Genomic DNA, 15,577 nt, shown 5'->3' on the forward strand with positions numbered 1-15,577 from the left:
GCTCAGTACTTGGGTATAAATTATGTTTTTATGTGCTGCATAATCTTCCTATGCTTATTTTGATTCTCATAAGGATACTTTTACTTTCACCTTTAAAAGTTGAGCAAATAATTTAGCCCTCTTACATAAACATTCAAACAAGACAGGGAATTTGACTATGTTAAATGGAAAAACCACAGGGACGCTTAAGTGATGACAAGTTATTCTGAGGTCATTTTATTTAAACAGACAGTCCACTACTCACAGCATATATTTAAATTTAAAATAAAACAACAACAATAACAAATTACTTGTTACTTTGCCTGGACATTGCCTTCACCGAGCAACAGGCTAATGCAAGGTTATACCAGACTGACCAGATCTGAATTTCTGAAGTATTTATTTAAGGAGCAGCCATGTTGTATTCAGAAGTCGGGGGTATCACTGAATAGATTTCAAAATGCTCCAAACTTTCAACCTGAATGCCCTTGAAGTCGGAATTCCAACTATGTATGATGAGGAAAACCTAATCTAGGCAAGGCAAGTTTATTTGTACAGACCAGTTCATCCATCCATCCATTTTCTATACCTGCTTTATCCTGTGCAGGGTGCAGCTGTACAACCTGGACAGGTCACCAGTCCATCGCAGGGCCACATATACAGACAGAAAACCAGACACACTGTTTTTGGACTGTGGGAGGAAGCCGGACCCGGTGGGAACCCACACAAGCACGGGGAGAACATGCAAACTCCACACAGAAGGACCGCTGCCGGGCCGGGGAGTCGAACTCGGAACCTTCTCATGTGACGCAACAGTGCTGACCACCAAGCCGCCGTGCTGCCTCAGCACAGTTCTCATACAAGACAATTCAAAGTGCTTTACATAACAACATCTTAAAGTGCTTTATAAAGTAAAGTAGTTTAAAAGCAGAATTAAAGACAGACAGACAAGTTATAAAGAAAAAACAAATGGGCTGCAAGAAATAAAGGTTGTAGTGTGTTGTGGTGGTTAACTAAAATGTTCGGACAGTAAATAAAACCTTGACTTAAAGAGAGTTTCAGCAGCGCTGATGCATTCTGGGAGTTTGTTCCACACATGAGGAGCATAAAAGCTGAATGCTGCTACACCGTGTTTGGTTCTACCGCTTGGTGCAGAAAGTGGACATGACCCTGACGACTCGAGGGTTCTGGTTGGTTCAGAATGGATCAGGACACCAGAGATGTGTTTTGGTCCAAGACCATTCAGAGATTTATAAACTAACAGCAGGATTTTGAAATCTATCCCGCGACATCCCCGACTTCAGAATTCAGCATGCCTGCTCCTTAAAAAAAATACTTAAAGGAGCATGAGGCTCCTTTTAAGAAATGAGACTGTCTAGCGCCACCCTTCACCACGACGGCCGTTGGGGGTACTGCAGCCAACAGTGAAGCCGGCACGGGAGAACGGGGAGAACGCGCATGCAGCGTCATGTGACGTCACATCCGCAGCCCAGCGCGGGAAATTCGGGACAGAATTGCAGCACATTTTGCAGCACACAGCCTGTTCAAGGCAACGGAGAGATACACTAGAGGACTCATTCTTTTGGGTTTGGAACGCTTCATCTGACATTATTACTAGAAAACTTAAAACGTATATGAATGTTTTTCATAAATCCTGCCTCAATCCTGCCTCATGCTCCTTTAAATTAAATGCGCAATTTTTAAACAGAATTTCAAGTAGGACAATTTTGTCCTCAGCAGTTAAAGTGGCATAAAAAAACATTGACATGGACATTGGTGCAGGATTTTTTATACTGAAGAATAGGAAATAACGTAGATTACGTTAATGTAAGAGTTTGATTACTGTAATGAGCTGATATTACCATTCTGAGGAGAGTATGGTCTTTTAAAGCACAAATGGAGACAGTGATTGAAAACAGAAAATGCCTGCTGATCACTCATGAAAAAGGAATTTTTATTTATTATCTCATATTTTTGTTTTGACAAGTTTGCCAAGTTTTGATGTAATCCACTTGATGCAGCATGAACAACATAATTTTGTAACAGATGCACAGCAAGTTTATCCCCAACCAAAAATACTATCAGATATGCAGTTTAATGTGGCCTAAGTGCTAGTTATCATCTCAGTATTTCTGTTAATTATGGTATAACTCTGTCCATGTAATTGTTTTAGAGATACATGTAAAAGATTTTGACATTTTATCAGTTACTAGAATAAAATAAATCATATTACATGGCAGATGAATTTAACTAAAACACAAACAAATTATGATACAGGGATGTTGCTCATGACAAAAGCCCATCTGCTGGTTTCACTGAGCTGAACCTTTAAGCATCGAACATCTTCTTCCTTCCCTCCATCCCCGACATGGCCTCCACATTCTTCCTCCAGTCGCTGTCTTCTGCGGGCCTTTTCTGCAGGTGGATGCGAGAGATGGATGGCTTATGAGATTATTGAAAATGAAAACTGTTTTTGTTGGACCTGAGAATAAGAGCTGGTTCAAACAATCGCTTTGCCCTGCAAAGCCTTTGGGATTCCTGCTATCAAACCAGATTCCCCCTAGAGAATACTGCACCAACTGTACTTGTATAACTGGTTTCCTCATCTTAATGCCCCGGGAGGCTGACACATCAGTGTAACCACACATGCAGACTCACACAAGAACCAAGCGCACACACACACACACACACACACACACACACACACACACACACACACACACACACACACACACACACACACACACACACACACACACACACACACACACACACACACACACACACACACACACACACAAACACTGGCTAGTGAGCTAAGTGGGTTACAAAAGCTACTCTCTTGTGTACAATGAGATCATTGTATTGTGTACCACACCTCCTCTCACACATCCCGTCTCCACACTTTATTGCCCTACTGCTCTGTGTCTCGAACACACCTTTCAGGTGCACAAAGATACATTTTTCAGTTGTTCCTTGTCGTTCTAAGCACTGAACCCTTGAAAGTATGTGAAACTTAAAGGGGACCTATTATGAAAGACAAGTTTTCTCTTGCTTTAACATATATAAAGTGGTCTCCCCTCAGCCTGCCAACTCAGGAGAAGGAAGAAAGCAACCAAATTCTGCAGTGTCTGTACAGCCGTCCGGATGAGCCAGATTCTGCTCCCGTCGCTACATAACGAAAATGTGAATTACATAGGTTGGCCTCCGATGCGTGAAACCACGCCCACAACTAACTCCGCCAGCCGGAGCTTCCGCCATTTTTTCGTAGCGGTGTATCGCGTCATTCAGGCAGCCAATCAGCACAGAGCCTCATTATCATAGCCTCCCCGCCCACTCAGAATCCCTCATAGATAATGAGGTTAGAGACTGGGAAGATAAAGACATGGCTCAGAGGCTGAATTTCTAATTTATTTAGCAAAATCAATCAAAAACTTGTTTTTAAGACATTCAAGGCCTGTTTAAAATAGGTATTAAATGCCATAATAGGCCCCCTTTAACAGTGGCAACATGCAGGCCTGCGCCCTCAGGACTTCCTTCTTTCCCAGGCTGGTTTGTGCAGTATATACATGTCTCTTGTTTTTTTGTTTCTTTTCTGTTTTGTACATCTATAAGCACCTTCTCAGTGTCGTCTTTCTTGACAGACTTGAGATTGGCCCGAAGATCCATGGAGACTTTGTGTTTGGAGCCCAGCAGCGAGCGGAGGATAGCGTCAGCAGACACACGAACACGTCGAAGATTAGGCCTCTTAAATTTCCCCCTGAGGTCCAGCACTTTGATGCTCAGGTCTTTAATCTGATCCAAAGACAGAATTGAGAATTGAGATATCTTCACAGTTAGAGCTGTAGGAGTTTCCCATCATGGTGCATCCTGGAAGGTTACCAAGAAAATGATGTGAACCCACCTCACGTGTGTTGAGCATGACTTTGGCTTCAATGTTATATCGCTCCTCATCAACCACATCTACCTTGGCATGAAGCTCTCTGCAAAGATCCTACATGTCAACAGCAAAAGAGAGATCATTCAGAATCCTTTTTAGAGTCGCTTAAAAAAAAAGGGAAACTCTTATTTTAATTTAAAGCGACACTACGTAACTTTTCCACCTTAATATCATATTTCCAGAGTCATTGTGATGGTACATCAACTTCCAACAGGTTTAATGACACCTCTGTCATGGTCTGAGGGGTCTGTATCACATTCACTGGCACTATGTAACTTTGAGGAGCATGGTAGGAACCCCGCCACACTAAAAAACTACAAATCGTTACGACTTTGACTGCTTTACGGCATACGTCACTTCCCCCTCATTCCCGATTCGCAGTCGAGACGAAAATGGGCGGGGCTTGGAGCACAGAGCTCCTCAGAACCTGTTGCTGCGTTGTGGCTGCAGCAGCTCCACACAACAGACGTGGGGAAAAGATCCTAATGGTTTAACTTTTCAACGGTTTCCTGCTCGGAGGCAGAACCACGCAGGCCAAGTATCTGATATAACAAAGTAAAAGAGTGAAAGAGTCGTCGGCTCGCTTTGGATCGCAGCTGTAACGACCAAACACCGGCTTCCACACAGTAAAGCCTGAATTATGGTTCTGCATTAAATCGACGCAGACCTACGGCGTAGGGAACGTGGCGACACGCAACCAGAGACGTTCTATAAATGTGTAAAAAAAAAAAAAGTGTATAGAGGATCTTTGACGCAACGTACGGTGCGTGTCGCCGCGTACCCTACGCCGTAGGCTCTCTCTTTAACGCAGAACCATAAACAGCCTTAAACCACAAACACTCACACAGACGGGTCAAAACACGGGTTTTATTCCCCACTTCTCCAGCTAAACGCAGTTGCTCGCCAGCTCTCTGCGGTGCAATTAACCCCAATCTTCAGATAAAACTACGGTAGTTTGTTGAGGAAAAAATATTAACTCTTATTTGTAGCTGCAGAGGAAAAAAATAATCTCACGAGGAAAACAAAAATATTGTTCACGCCTCGGAGCCTCTTCCGCATAATATAGCGGTCAAAAAAAAGAAAAGAGAAGTAAGAGGGATACAAAACATGTACTGTATTTTGTACTATTATACAAATTTATTGAAACACATGGCTCTTCAGTAGGGATTAATTATTATTATAATTAATAATAATTAATAATCATTATTTTCTCCATATACCGCTCCCTGGCTTCCTTGTTTAAGGTATCCCGGTAAATTCCAGTTCCTTTCCAGCAGTTTAACATCTTTTTTTTTGCGTTCTGTCTGTTCACTTGGTGAAACAGAAAAGCGTCCCGTCTTCTCTCATCAAAACAAATGCACGCGACGGGACAGGAGTTTTCCGGCAGTACGCGCTGGTGCTCATGGGAAACGTAGTGTTCTTTCTGGTAAAACAATACCGCTTTTGTCCAAAAGATGCCGCCAAACTCAGAAAAGCTGAAAGTTACGTTGTGCTGCTTTAAGAGAACTGCATTTCTTTGAATAAAAACAAATGTGTAATTAGACATTTATTTTGGTTTACAATGAAAAGATGAATAAACAGAAGAGGGGCCTTGATAACATTTGTCTGCAAGTGTAAGACAAGAGCTTAAGCTTGTTGAGCGTTTTTTGAGAAATGAATGAAGAGAAGAGTGGCAAAATCTGGAGATTTAAGGACTAGTTACTTGTAGCTGAGCGAGGCTCAGAGCGCCGGCGTGAAGAGCAGGTGCTCTCTCTGTCAGGTACTTCTCTTTCTCCTCCTCTTTGTCAAGAACCTCCTGCTCCAATTCCTCTTTAGCCTTTGCCACCATCAGACTCTGCACAAACAAATCCTCCTCAGACACTGGCACACACAAAGTCAGATGCATGGCAAGACAACTGGGTGTCAGAACCAGATGTTTCATGTTATTTGTCATCTCTATCGCCCTCCTGTGGCTGTATATTATATGATCAGGTTGTAAAAGACTTACCTTTAGCATCAGCTTCCTTGAAGCTGAGATCTTTGGTTTCCTCTACATAGAAAGGATATTATCCATACAAATATGTGAGTAGTTCTTTTGTGGCTTAATATTGTGAATTAAGGAGTTTAAAGCGGAATTATAGTTGTAACACTTGTATGCTTTGATCACAGTTAGTAGTTGAAGCGGTCTCACCTCTTGCCTGTGAAGAAGAAGAGCAAACATTGTTTAAAAGCCAAAAATAAGCAAAGATTAGACAGTATAAGCTTTTGAGTGTGTGTATGTGCATGAGTAAATGATCTATAATAAGAACACAAAGCCTAATCACTCACACATGCTCTGGCATCCTACTGATTAGACCTCACTGAAAGAGAGACAGAAAAGATTAGAAACACACACAGGCGCAAACACACACATAACAGTTTGGAGCGTGTGTCTCGCAGCCAGATGGACCACATCATCTGTTCACACTTCTGATGCCTGAATGAGAAGCAGACGCCAGTCGTACAAACATGAGACCGTTGACACATGACTGTCAGACTTCTGTTGTTCTTGATTGACATGGTAGCTTAAAAAACAAATTACAGTAGATAATACAATCGAATAGAAATATAATCTGACAAATATCTATGGAGAATAAATAAAAAATAATTCGAAAGAAATCAGACAGTTGACCTTAAAAGTATGACTATATGGATGTAACAGATTGGTGATTCGATAGAAACTAGAAGTAAGAGATAAAAAAGGGTTAACTTGCAAATTTCATTATATCATAAAAAAGTATATACTTTTTCACTATCTATATACTATCTTAAATACTATCAACCCGTGTGGGGGGTGCAGGTTCGAATCCCGGGCTATGGCTGTTTACTGGATGCCTTCCCTCCTCTCTAACCAAGTTTCCTGTCTAACTAATTTAAAAAAATAAAAGCCAAAAATATCTTTAAAAAGAAAAGTTGCTAAAAAAATGTGAACTGTATAGTTATCTCATTAAAAATTAAATAAATAACTTAAAATGATGTAAGTGTATAAGTATGTCTGACAATTTCAACTGATAATGTGTATGATAAATAAATCTCTTAATGTTGTTAGTTAGAGGATGAGGGGCCAATCTTTATCTTTAAGGATATACGTCTGAAATAGCTTGATAAAAGTCAAGAATAATGATTAGTGACTTTTAAAAAAACTATGTAGAAACAGTCCTGTTCCCTTTTTTTACTCGTAGCGCCAAATGTTAAGATTACAGAGGCTGAGGGTGAAACTTTCTTAAGTTGCTTATCATTTATGCCTCTTTTCCCTCTGTCTCCTGCACATCTGCCCTTTATCAGAGTGTAAAATCCCCTCTTTTCTATTTTTCCTCATCTTACCCTTAATTCATGTCCATCTCCCGTTTCACTATTTCATACAAATTGTGAATGAAGCTACATACAGGTAAAACATCCTATGACGTGTTGTGAAGCTGCTCTAGCTGATTTGGAAAATTCCAGACCAAAAGCCATCCCTGATCCACCTCTTACATCCTTCATCCCCATCTTTCTCCTTGGGATTATCTGTTGGAGAGGAATTTGGAGTGGCCTGCCTCCCCAAATAGACCAGGGTACATCTGACAGACAGCTGTGGAGGGTGATGGTGCTCCAGGGTCTACTGTCTGGATCAGGGATTTCATACTAGAAACTCATGGATGCCTGCAAATCTCTGGGATGCATCCAACTTGGCATTGAAAGAGAAGAAAAACAACAACAGCATCTTCTGGTGCTTTGTAAAGTTCACGTCAACATCGAACTTCAAGCTGAGCAGCTTTGGACACAGATTGAAACCTAATATTCTGTTTTAGTTCCATGAATCATCTTGCAGATTGTTCTGACTGAAATGGTCACGATTTGCATCCAAACCCAGGAAGGAAATTAGGTTCAGAATAAGATGTTATATGTTCTAACTTAATTCAGATTCAATAAAGATCAATCAAATGAAAAAACAATGCTGTTACATTTGCAGAATTATTTTTTTAGTACTAAACAGAACCAGATATGTTTAAGAAATGTTTACACCAAGTAGATGTATGCACTCAATCTGTCCTCTGATTAATTAAATATATTTAACACCACACCTGTAAATCTACAGGACTGTCCCAGAAAATTAGAATATTGTGATTTTCTGTAATGCAATTACAAAAACAAAAATGTCCTACATTCTGGATTCATTACAAATCAACTGAAATATTGCAAGCCTTTTATTATTTTAATATTGCTGATCATGGCTTACAGCTTAAGAAAACTCAAATATCCTATCTCAAAAAATTAGAATATTCTGGGAATCTTAATCTTAAACTGTAAGCCATAATCAGCAATATTAAAATAATAAAAGGCTTGCAATATTTCAGTTGATTTGTAATGAATCCAGAATGTATGACATTTTTTTTTAAATTGCATTACAGAAAATAAAGAACTTTATCACAATATTCAAATTTTCTGAGACAGTCCTGTATATATGCCGCAACATGAAATGATCTTACCAACGTCTGAGAGAGGAGAAGGAGATGGACCTATGGCAGAGGCAGGATGAACAAATCTATGTGGTATCCCTCTATTTAAGTGCACCACCCATTGTCTCTTTCTTTTTTTTGTTAGTGGAAGCTATTATTAGTCAAACCCACCTCCAACTGTCCAGTGTGTCCATTTGTCTGTCACAGATTCACAAAGCTAAACCGGGGGCAAATATTCAAAACCTGTAGCTTTACCCTCGCAGGATAAAACAGACAAATGAACTTGAAAAGAGATCATTTGTTTATAATGATCAAAGACATCACTACATAAAGAATGCAGTATTACACAAGCTTCATCTGTATGTTCAAGTTCAAGTATATTTTTTTATTTATTTATTTATTTATTTATCATCTGTAGGTGTTGTTGAGGGCTTTATTGGACAAAGGGATGAAGAATGTTTTAAAACAGTAATATCTGATTGCAGGTGCCCTATACTCCTGGCCTGAAACCTTTTCAGACCGGGATATTGTCTGACTTCAGTGATTTTTGTGGCTGTCTCTGTTAGATGCTGGATCTGAGCTCTCGGCTGTACTGTCAAACTGCCAAATGGAAGCAGGGAAACAAGGCTCTCTGTTACTGCACAACAGAAAAGAGCTCATGAGAAAGACGCAAAGCCTTCTAAGGAAGTGGGACGTCTGCTGCATCCTGGAGCAAACAGAGTGCAGCTGACAAGAAGAGACAAACAGCCCTGTAAGTTCACATACACACCGACACGCAATTTACAATTTCCAGTCATTCTAGCTGCATGTTTTGAAGGAAACCAGAATACCAAGAAAAAAATCCATGCACACAACACAAGCAGAGAAAGGCCCCACTATATGAATATATCTATGGTCATCTATGCACAGGACATTTGTTTTTACCTTTCACGGGTTCTTATGGCCCTGCAATGGCTTGGCTACCTGATGTGCCTTTTACCTGCAAGATAGCTGAGATACACTACTCCACACCCTCGTGACTCTGAGGAAAGATGGATGGATGGATGGATGGATGGATGGATGCATGGATGGATGGATGGATGGATGGATGGATGGACGGACGGACGGACGGACGGACGGACGGATGGATGGACGGATGGATGGATGGATGGATGGATGGATGGATGGATGGATGGATGGATGGATGGATGGATGGATGGATGGATGGATGGATGGATGGATGGATGGGCTCTAATATGTTCACATTCTCAAGATGTCAGCCCAGGCAAGATTTTTCCATCTTTCATTTTATTTTTATTTATTAACCTCTGTTTCAGTAAAATAGGGTGTTGTATGTTGTGCACAGATAGCAACATCAACTAGTGCAATTTGTTCTTATATTAATATTTCACTTGGCAATTAGAACACAGTCAGTAACAGCTGGATGGGAAGAAACAGCTGGTGATCACGCTCAGGCTTTCTTTGTAGAGGTGGTTATAGCTGCAGACAGTGGAAAAACAAAGGCAAAGCGGGAGCTATGTTAGGTGTGATATGAGCGGCACAGCACTCGTGAGGGATTAATTAATTAGCCATATTAGCACCAGCAGGGAAAGTGGATAATAGTATGTGGGCGCCAAACTGTCAATCACAGCATAATTAAAACTTATTAAATTCCAAATAGAAAATAGAGATAATTGCAAGTAAATACTCTAATAAAAGGCGCCCCAAACAGGAAACTGCTTAGTAGTTCACCCAGTCAGCAGAGTCAAGAGCAAACACGTCTCAGACGAGCTTTATTCTGCACTCAATATACACAGAGAAATGAACTGTCTTTGAAGGGCAATTTTCTACCTGACAACAACTACAGAAAATATTATCTAAAACAAGTGCTCAGATGCATAAAAAAATAGGCAGGTGATATGAATCAAAGACACAAATAGGAAAGCTGCATACACTTTTACACCAAATCTAAACAAACCAAAATAGTTCAAACATGAGGGAGAGGTTATCTGTTTTAACAGGTGAGAGAGGGACCTCTAGTGGTTGAACGTCCACATAGCAGCTCGCTCTGGAGAAGTCAAAAGATGTACAGTAGGCTATAGGGCCTTTACAAGTAAAACGTTTTTATGTGTAATATTGAATTTTGGTCAATGAAAAACAAATGTATTTGTTCTCTCTCCTTTTCTTAATGTAAGCTTAGATAAACTAATCAAATTAACTACTCCATTAAAAGCAACACTAATGCCAACAGAAGGAAAATTCTGTGAGTTCCGATCTAACATGAGTTAATTCGCCTGCAGCTTTATGTTTTGGTTTATGAAAGTTCATGACAGTGTGTGTTTTTATTATTAGGAAAATGAGGTGAAGTTATTAAGCTTAGACAGAGCATTTCACCCAGGAGTGTGAATACACACAGTAGGATGAGATTTTAAGGATGGATGGTAAATAAACACCACTGACCGCACACATTTGCTCTTTCACAGCTTTCATTCATGTACTTCTGTGTGTATTTACACTCTGTAGCCACAACACACACACACACAGTGTAGTGCAAAGATCCATCAGTGGGTGTCTCATTTCACTGCTCCTGGTCCCTCGCTGACTCATGCGGTGTGGCTTCTTTTGGGGATTTCCATGTTGATGAGAGAAGCAACAGGACAACCAACTCTTTATTCCTGAAGAGAGCACACACACATACACACACACATATACACGCACGTACACACACACACAGACTGCTTGACTCTTAACAAACAGACACAAAAAAACAAGCTTAAGTGTGCAATACGAGCCATGCCCTGTTACCAGCAGTCTGCTGATGCTTTGCTTAAGTACAGGCTGGGTGTGCTCCTGTCAGCGAATGTGCGTGGGTGGACGCCTGCGTGCACATGCCTGCGTGCGCATGCCTCGGGCTCAGAGGGCTTCTCATTAGTCTTTCACAAAGCTCAGAACAAAAAGTGTCCTGACTCCGGTAGACACGCAATCGCCGCAGCACATTTGTGTGTGTGTGGAGACGAGGTGTGTTTATTTTCCAGGGGCTGTAACAGCAACCGGAAACAGATGAGCTCAGTGATGTCTGAACTAAAATACATTCCAGCTCGCATGACTCGATGCGCGTGTGCACAACTGAACCCATGCTCGGACACAAATTTCAGTTAAGAGATTGTTCTAAAAAAATGAATTTATTTTATTCACTATCTAATACTGTACATGGTTTCAGAAAATACATAGAACAGAATATGCAGCAAATATGAACAGAACATTTATTCTTCATGTGAAACTTCCGAGAGTGACTCATATCAATTCAGTCCGGAACAAAAGTTTGCAAAGCAAGCGATTCAATCAAAAAAATGACGGAAATACAGTAACTACTGATTCAAAAGCTTGAAAATAGTGTAAATAATTAGAGATGCACCATTTAGGAGTCCAATTTCTCATTTTCTTATAAGTTTGACCTGCTGAAGTCAAATTTTCTTTCTTAGAATTATAATAAACTGTATTTAACTTATTAACAATGTAAGATAGCAGAGGCTGCAGGCTGTGTGCTCCCTTAACTCTATTTTTATTTTTAGAGTGTGTACAAATACAACTCACTTTCCACTGATGGTGAAATTCTTACTGATGGAAATAAAATGTGCATGTGTCAGAAATGTGTAAGCTGATGCATTAGCTCCAAAAAAACTTGCCCCTACAAAAAACAAAAACAAAGTCATGGCTGTGCAAATGATGCATGTACTGAGCAAAAACTAGTCTGGTCAGACCCAACTAGACGGGTATCTTCTGATTCCAATAACCAGCTGCTGGATAGGTGCCTCTCTAGAAATAATGTCTTAAGGAGGGAATAGTTTCTGTAACATCAAGGCACAGAGGGTAAAATGTAATCCAGATCCATTTTTGTCCAAAAGACATCCTTTTTTTTTTTTCTTCTTCCTGCAGGAGTCTCCATATTGACCTCAAGCAATGAAGTCATGGCAGAAAAAAAGCTGTTATCCACGGTTGTCACATCAATTTCCTATGCTGTGTATGACAGTAGGTTCATGGAGGAAGACAAGAAGAGTGTTTGTGCCTTTGCTCTCAGTCTTTTGATGCATATTCACTCGTGGCTTTTCTCTACATCTTGTGATGCTGTGCACCACAAAAGGAAACCCATGGGCTCTGGTGAACTCTTCTCTCCTCTGATTGGTTCACACCCCAGGAGCTGGAAGACTGTAGAAATAAAAGACATTCCTTTAATGTTCAGTAGTTAGGTGATACTTTCAACACTGAGGCAGCTGACGATATTCTACAAACTGCATGGGCTTAATTTACACTGTTACCACGGCTACTAAGTTAAATTGAGCTCTTGACTACTGCGGCTCTACTAAGGAAGTATCGCTGTGGATTCCTGAACTGTGAGCTCATAGTTCAGACTTACTCTCAGTTTTTCTGAACCACTTTCAGTAAATAACTCTGTTGTTGTAAGTTGTGACATACACAGAAGAAGCAAACATAACATGAAATTAAGATCCTCGAATGTCTGTCCGATTTAATTAACTATGAAACAAAGTGTGCATATGTGGGCCTACATGTGTACTGTATATTTAAAAATACTGCACAGCCTACAGAGGGAGAGGCAGGCAGATGTTATTTTATAGGCTCGAATTGCATTGTAATTATGTCCTGGAGTGAGAGTGGTTGGAGTCCAAAGAAGACGGAGGTGCAGTGAAGGCAGATCATGGCCAAAGCAAGGAAACACTGGAATGACTGAGTCAGTGGAACTTCCAAACACTTTAGTGGTACTTCTGAATAACTGTCATGATGGTCTTAACCTAAGTGCTTGTCAGACATGTGGCACCTCATCCCCAAGTATCTGGATGTTTTCATTCCATCTAGTCATAAACCGGCTCCAATGATGAGCACCACTTGACTCCAGTCAAGTGGGCCAGTCTGAACACACAAAGTCTAAAGCTTATTAGGTGGAGATTGTCAAAAAATCATGTCCAAGTACAGTCTGGACCCGCTAAGATCTGTGGTGGAAAGGGGCACACTGAACAAACTGAAAGCTATAATGGACAATAGCAGACACCCTCTCCACAGCCTCCTGGAGCAACAGAGGAGCAGCTGCAGCGGTCGCTCCTCTCACTACACTGCAGAACGGAGCCAGATCCTTCATCCCCACAGCAATACGACTGTTTAACTCCTCCTGAACTCAGTCACACACACACTCACACACTCACCTCTGCCACAACTGGACTGTATTGTATTTTGCACTTTATATGCTATTTTGTAACCTTTTATTTCATGGTTATTTTAATATTAATGGGCTTTTATTGTCTGAATGGAAGTGTGGTTGTTTTTTATGTTTTGATGAGCGGCCCTATCTATCTATCTATCTATCTATCTATCTATCTATCTATCTATCTATCTATCTATCTATCTATCTATCTATCTATCTATTAGGGGTGTAACAATATATCGTGCCACAAAATTTCGTGATACAAAAACGTCACAATACGTGTCGTGGAGGTGAAAAAGTGTATCGCGATATTGGAATATTAATATTAATCTACTGTGTTGACTAGTAACGCGCATCCGAAAAAAGAAAAAAGTAAAATCATACATGAGAGAAACTATTCAGTTTGTGGCAAAATATTTGTACTTGTATGAAACTGAAGATGCATAATGCAAACCTGACTTTTACTTTTAGTTCAGTTTGTGGAAAATGGTTGGCATGGCTTTCTCTTTAAAACTTAAACAGTTATAAAGCATTACAAACTGGAACAATAGGGCAAACGCACAGCATTGTTTTGTATTTTGTGTCTTTCAAATAAATGACCATTTTTCCAGTCATATGTTCCTCATTCAAGGTTGTTAAAAAAATACTGCTATAATATCGTATCGTTATCGTGACCTCAATATCATGTATTGTACCGTATCGTGAGATTAGTGTATCGTTACACCCTATCTATCTATCGATCGATCGATCGATCGATCGATCGATCGATCGATCGATCGATCGATCGATATCTATCTATCTATCTATCTATCTATCTATCTATCTATCTATCTATCTATCTATCTATCTATCTATCTATCTATCTATCTATCTATCTATCTATCTATCTATCTATCTATCTATCTATCTATCTATCTATATATATATCTTAAGCTGATAGTCACATGAGTGATAACAGTGTTCTCCAACCTGAGAGGAGTGTGTTGTCACCATGACCAGGTCAGAGCTCCTCGTCCTCCCCTGTGCTGCCCAGATGTGTGCCCAGGTGTGCTCCTCCCAGGTGTGTGCCCAGGTGTGCTCCCAGGTGTGCGGACAGGTACCGGTTCCTCCCGGTCCGCACGGCCTGCAGGTTCTTGAATCGCACCAGCGCCAGCGCGATCTCCGCGTTCCACGGCGCGCCGTCCTGCCGACACCGAAAGTCTATCTCCTTGCCCGTGGCCATGACCACGGTGAAGTACACCAGCCCTCGCTTGTACTCCACGCAGTCCACCGTGGTCATGCGCTCGAAGCGGAGCTCCTTGGCTTTGGGGCTCCACGCCGAGCCCGCAGCATCCCCCCCGCCGCCTCTGCAGCTGTGCAGGCGCAGCCCGTCCTCCGTGAGCACGCAGCGCTTCTTCTTCCACAGCTGGAGCAGCCCGCTGCTGCGCTTCTCCAGCAGCCCGTCTCTCATCACCTTCACCGGGAGAGACATGACCGGTAACACACAGCCCAAGACTCGGGGCGTCTTTAGCAGAGGTGCGCCTCAGAGCGACTCCATCAAATCTCCCACTACTCTGATGAAATGGATGGATACAACCTCTACCAGCAACACCGAGGAGGTTGGTAGGCTGGTCTGGTCTGCATGGATATGTTTGGACATGCCCGGCTCCGGTGAGGACTTTCTCCCCCCTTCTTCAATCTGTACTCCGCCTCCTCTCCAGTGACGGCGAGAGGAGATTGTGGCTGCTTATGAAATACCGACATTGACTGATTTATGGTTCCGCGTTAAATCGACGCAGAGCCTACGGCGTAGAGTACGCCGTAGGCTCTGCGTCGGTGTAACGCGGAACCATAAATCAGCCTCAAGTAGCCTCCGCGGCGTGTGCCTATTTCTGGCATGCGCACACACTGATACAAATATTGTGCTTGATCTATTTAAAAAAAAAAAAAAGTCAACTTTTTGCATGAGATTATTATGTAGATCAAGAAAGACTAGTCTTTGTATAAACTACTTAATCTTATGTATGT

At 41.2% G+C, this 15,577-nt stretch overlaps 2 protein-coding genes across 5 annotated transcripts; both read right to left on the reverse strand.

Annotated features, from left to right (window-relative positions):
• Positions 1–1,919: 1,919 nt before the first annotated feature.
• Positions 1,920–7,886, reverse strand: tnni1a (troponin I type 1a (skeletal, slow)). Of its 3 annotated transcripts, none has more exons than XM_061736059.1 (5): positions 6,227–7,886; positions 5,622–6,096; positions 3,884–3,973; positions 3,598–3,774; positions 1,920–2,394 (listed from the first exon to the last, which is right to left on the reverse strand). In XM_061736059.1, exons 2-5 carry the CDS (start codon positions 5,913–5,915, stop codon positions 2,308–2,310), a joined length of 648 nt encoding a protein of 215 aa, XP_061592043.1. In that variant the 5' UTR covers positions 5,916–6,096; positions 6,227–7,886; the 3' UTR covers positions 1,920–2,307. The 3 variants fall into 3 exon arrangements, with proteins under 3 accessions (XP_061592043.1, XP_061592044.1, XP_061592041.1); XM_061736060.1 differs by having other exon boundaries at positions 5,622–5,753; positions 5,907–7,884; XM_061736057.1 differs by having other exon boundaries at positions 5,622–7,886.
• Positions 7,887–11,551: 3,665 nt separating this feature from the next.
• phlda3 (pleckstrin homology-like domain, family A, member 3) lies at positions 11,552–15,232 on the reverse strand. Of its 2 annotated transcripts, none has more exons than XM_061736062.1 (2): positions 14,561–15,232; positions 11,552–12,561 (listed from the first exon to the last, which is right to left on the reverse strand). In XM_061736062.1, exon 1 carries the CDS (start codon positions 15,039–15,041, stop codon positions 14,571–14,573), a length of 471 nt encoding a protein of 156 aa, XP_061592046.1. In that variant the 5' UTR covers positions 15,042–15,232; the 3' UTR covers positions 11,552–12,561; positions 14,561–14,570. The 2 variants fall into 2 exon arrangements, with proteins under 2 accessions (XP_061592046.1, XP_061592045.1); XM_061736061.1 differs by having other exon boundaries at positions 14,540–15,230.
• Between the last annotated feature and the right edge of the window lie 345 nt (positions 15,233–15,577).

The sequence above is a fragment of the Cololabis saira genome, chromosome 12 (genome assembly GCF_033807715.1).
Source record: "Cololabis saira isolate AMF1-May2022 chromosome 12, fColSai1.1, whole genome shotgun sequence".
In the NCBI taxonomy this organism is placed as follows: Eukaryota; Metazoa; Chordata; class Actinopteri; order Beloniformes; family Belonidae; genus Cololabis; species Cololabis saira.

Excerpts from the sequence above, each read along its gene's own strand:
- tnni1a (XM_061736059.1), bottom strand. The coding sequence starts at position 5,915 with ATGCTAAAGGTAAGTCTTTTACAACCTGATCATATAATATACAGCCAC. Across the intron at positions 3,974-5,621 it reads TGAGCCTCGCTCAGCTACAA|GATCTTTGCAGAGAGCTTCA; the intron begins GTAACTAGTCCT and ends GTTGACATGTAG. Across the intron at positions 2,395-3,597 it reads AGAAAGACGACACTGAGAAG|AAAAGGCCCGCAGAAGACAG; the intron begins GTGCTTATAGAT and ends ATCCACCTGCAG.
- phlda3 (XM_061736062.1), bottom strand. The coding sequence starts at position 15,041 with ATGTCTCTCCCGGTGAAGGTGATGAGAGACGGGCTGCTGGAGAAGCGC.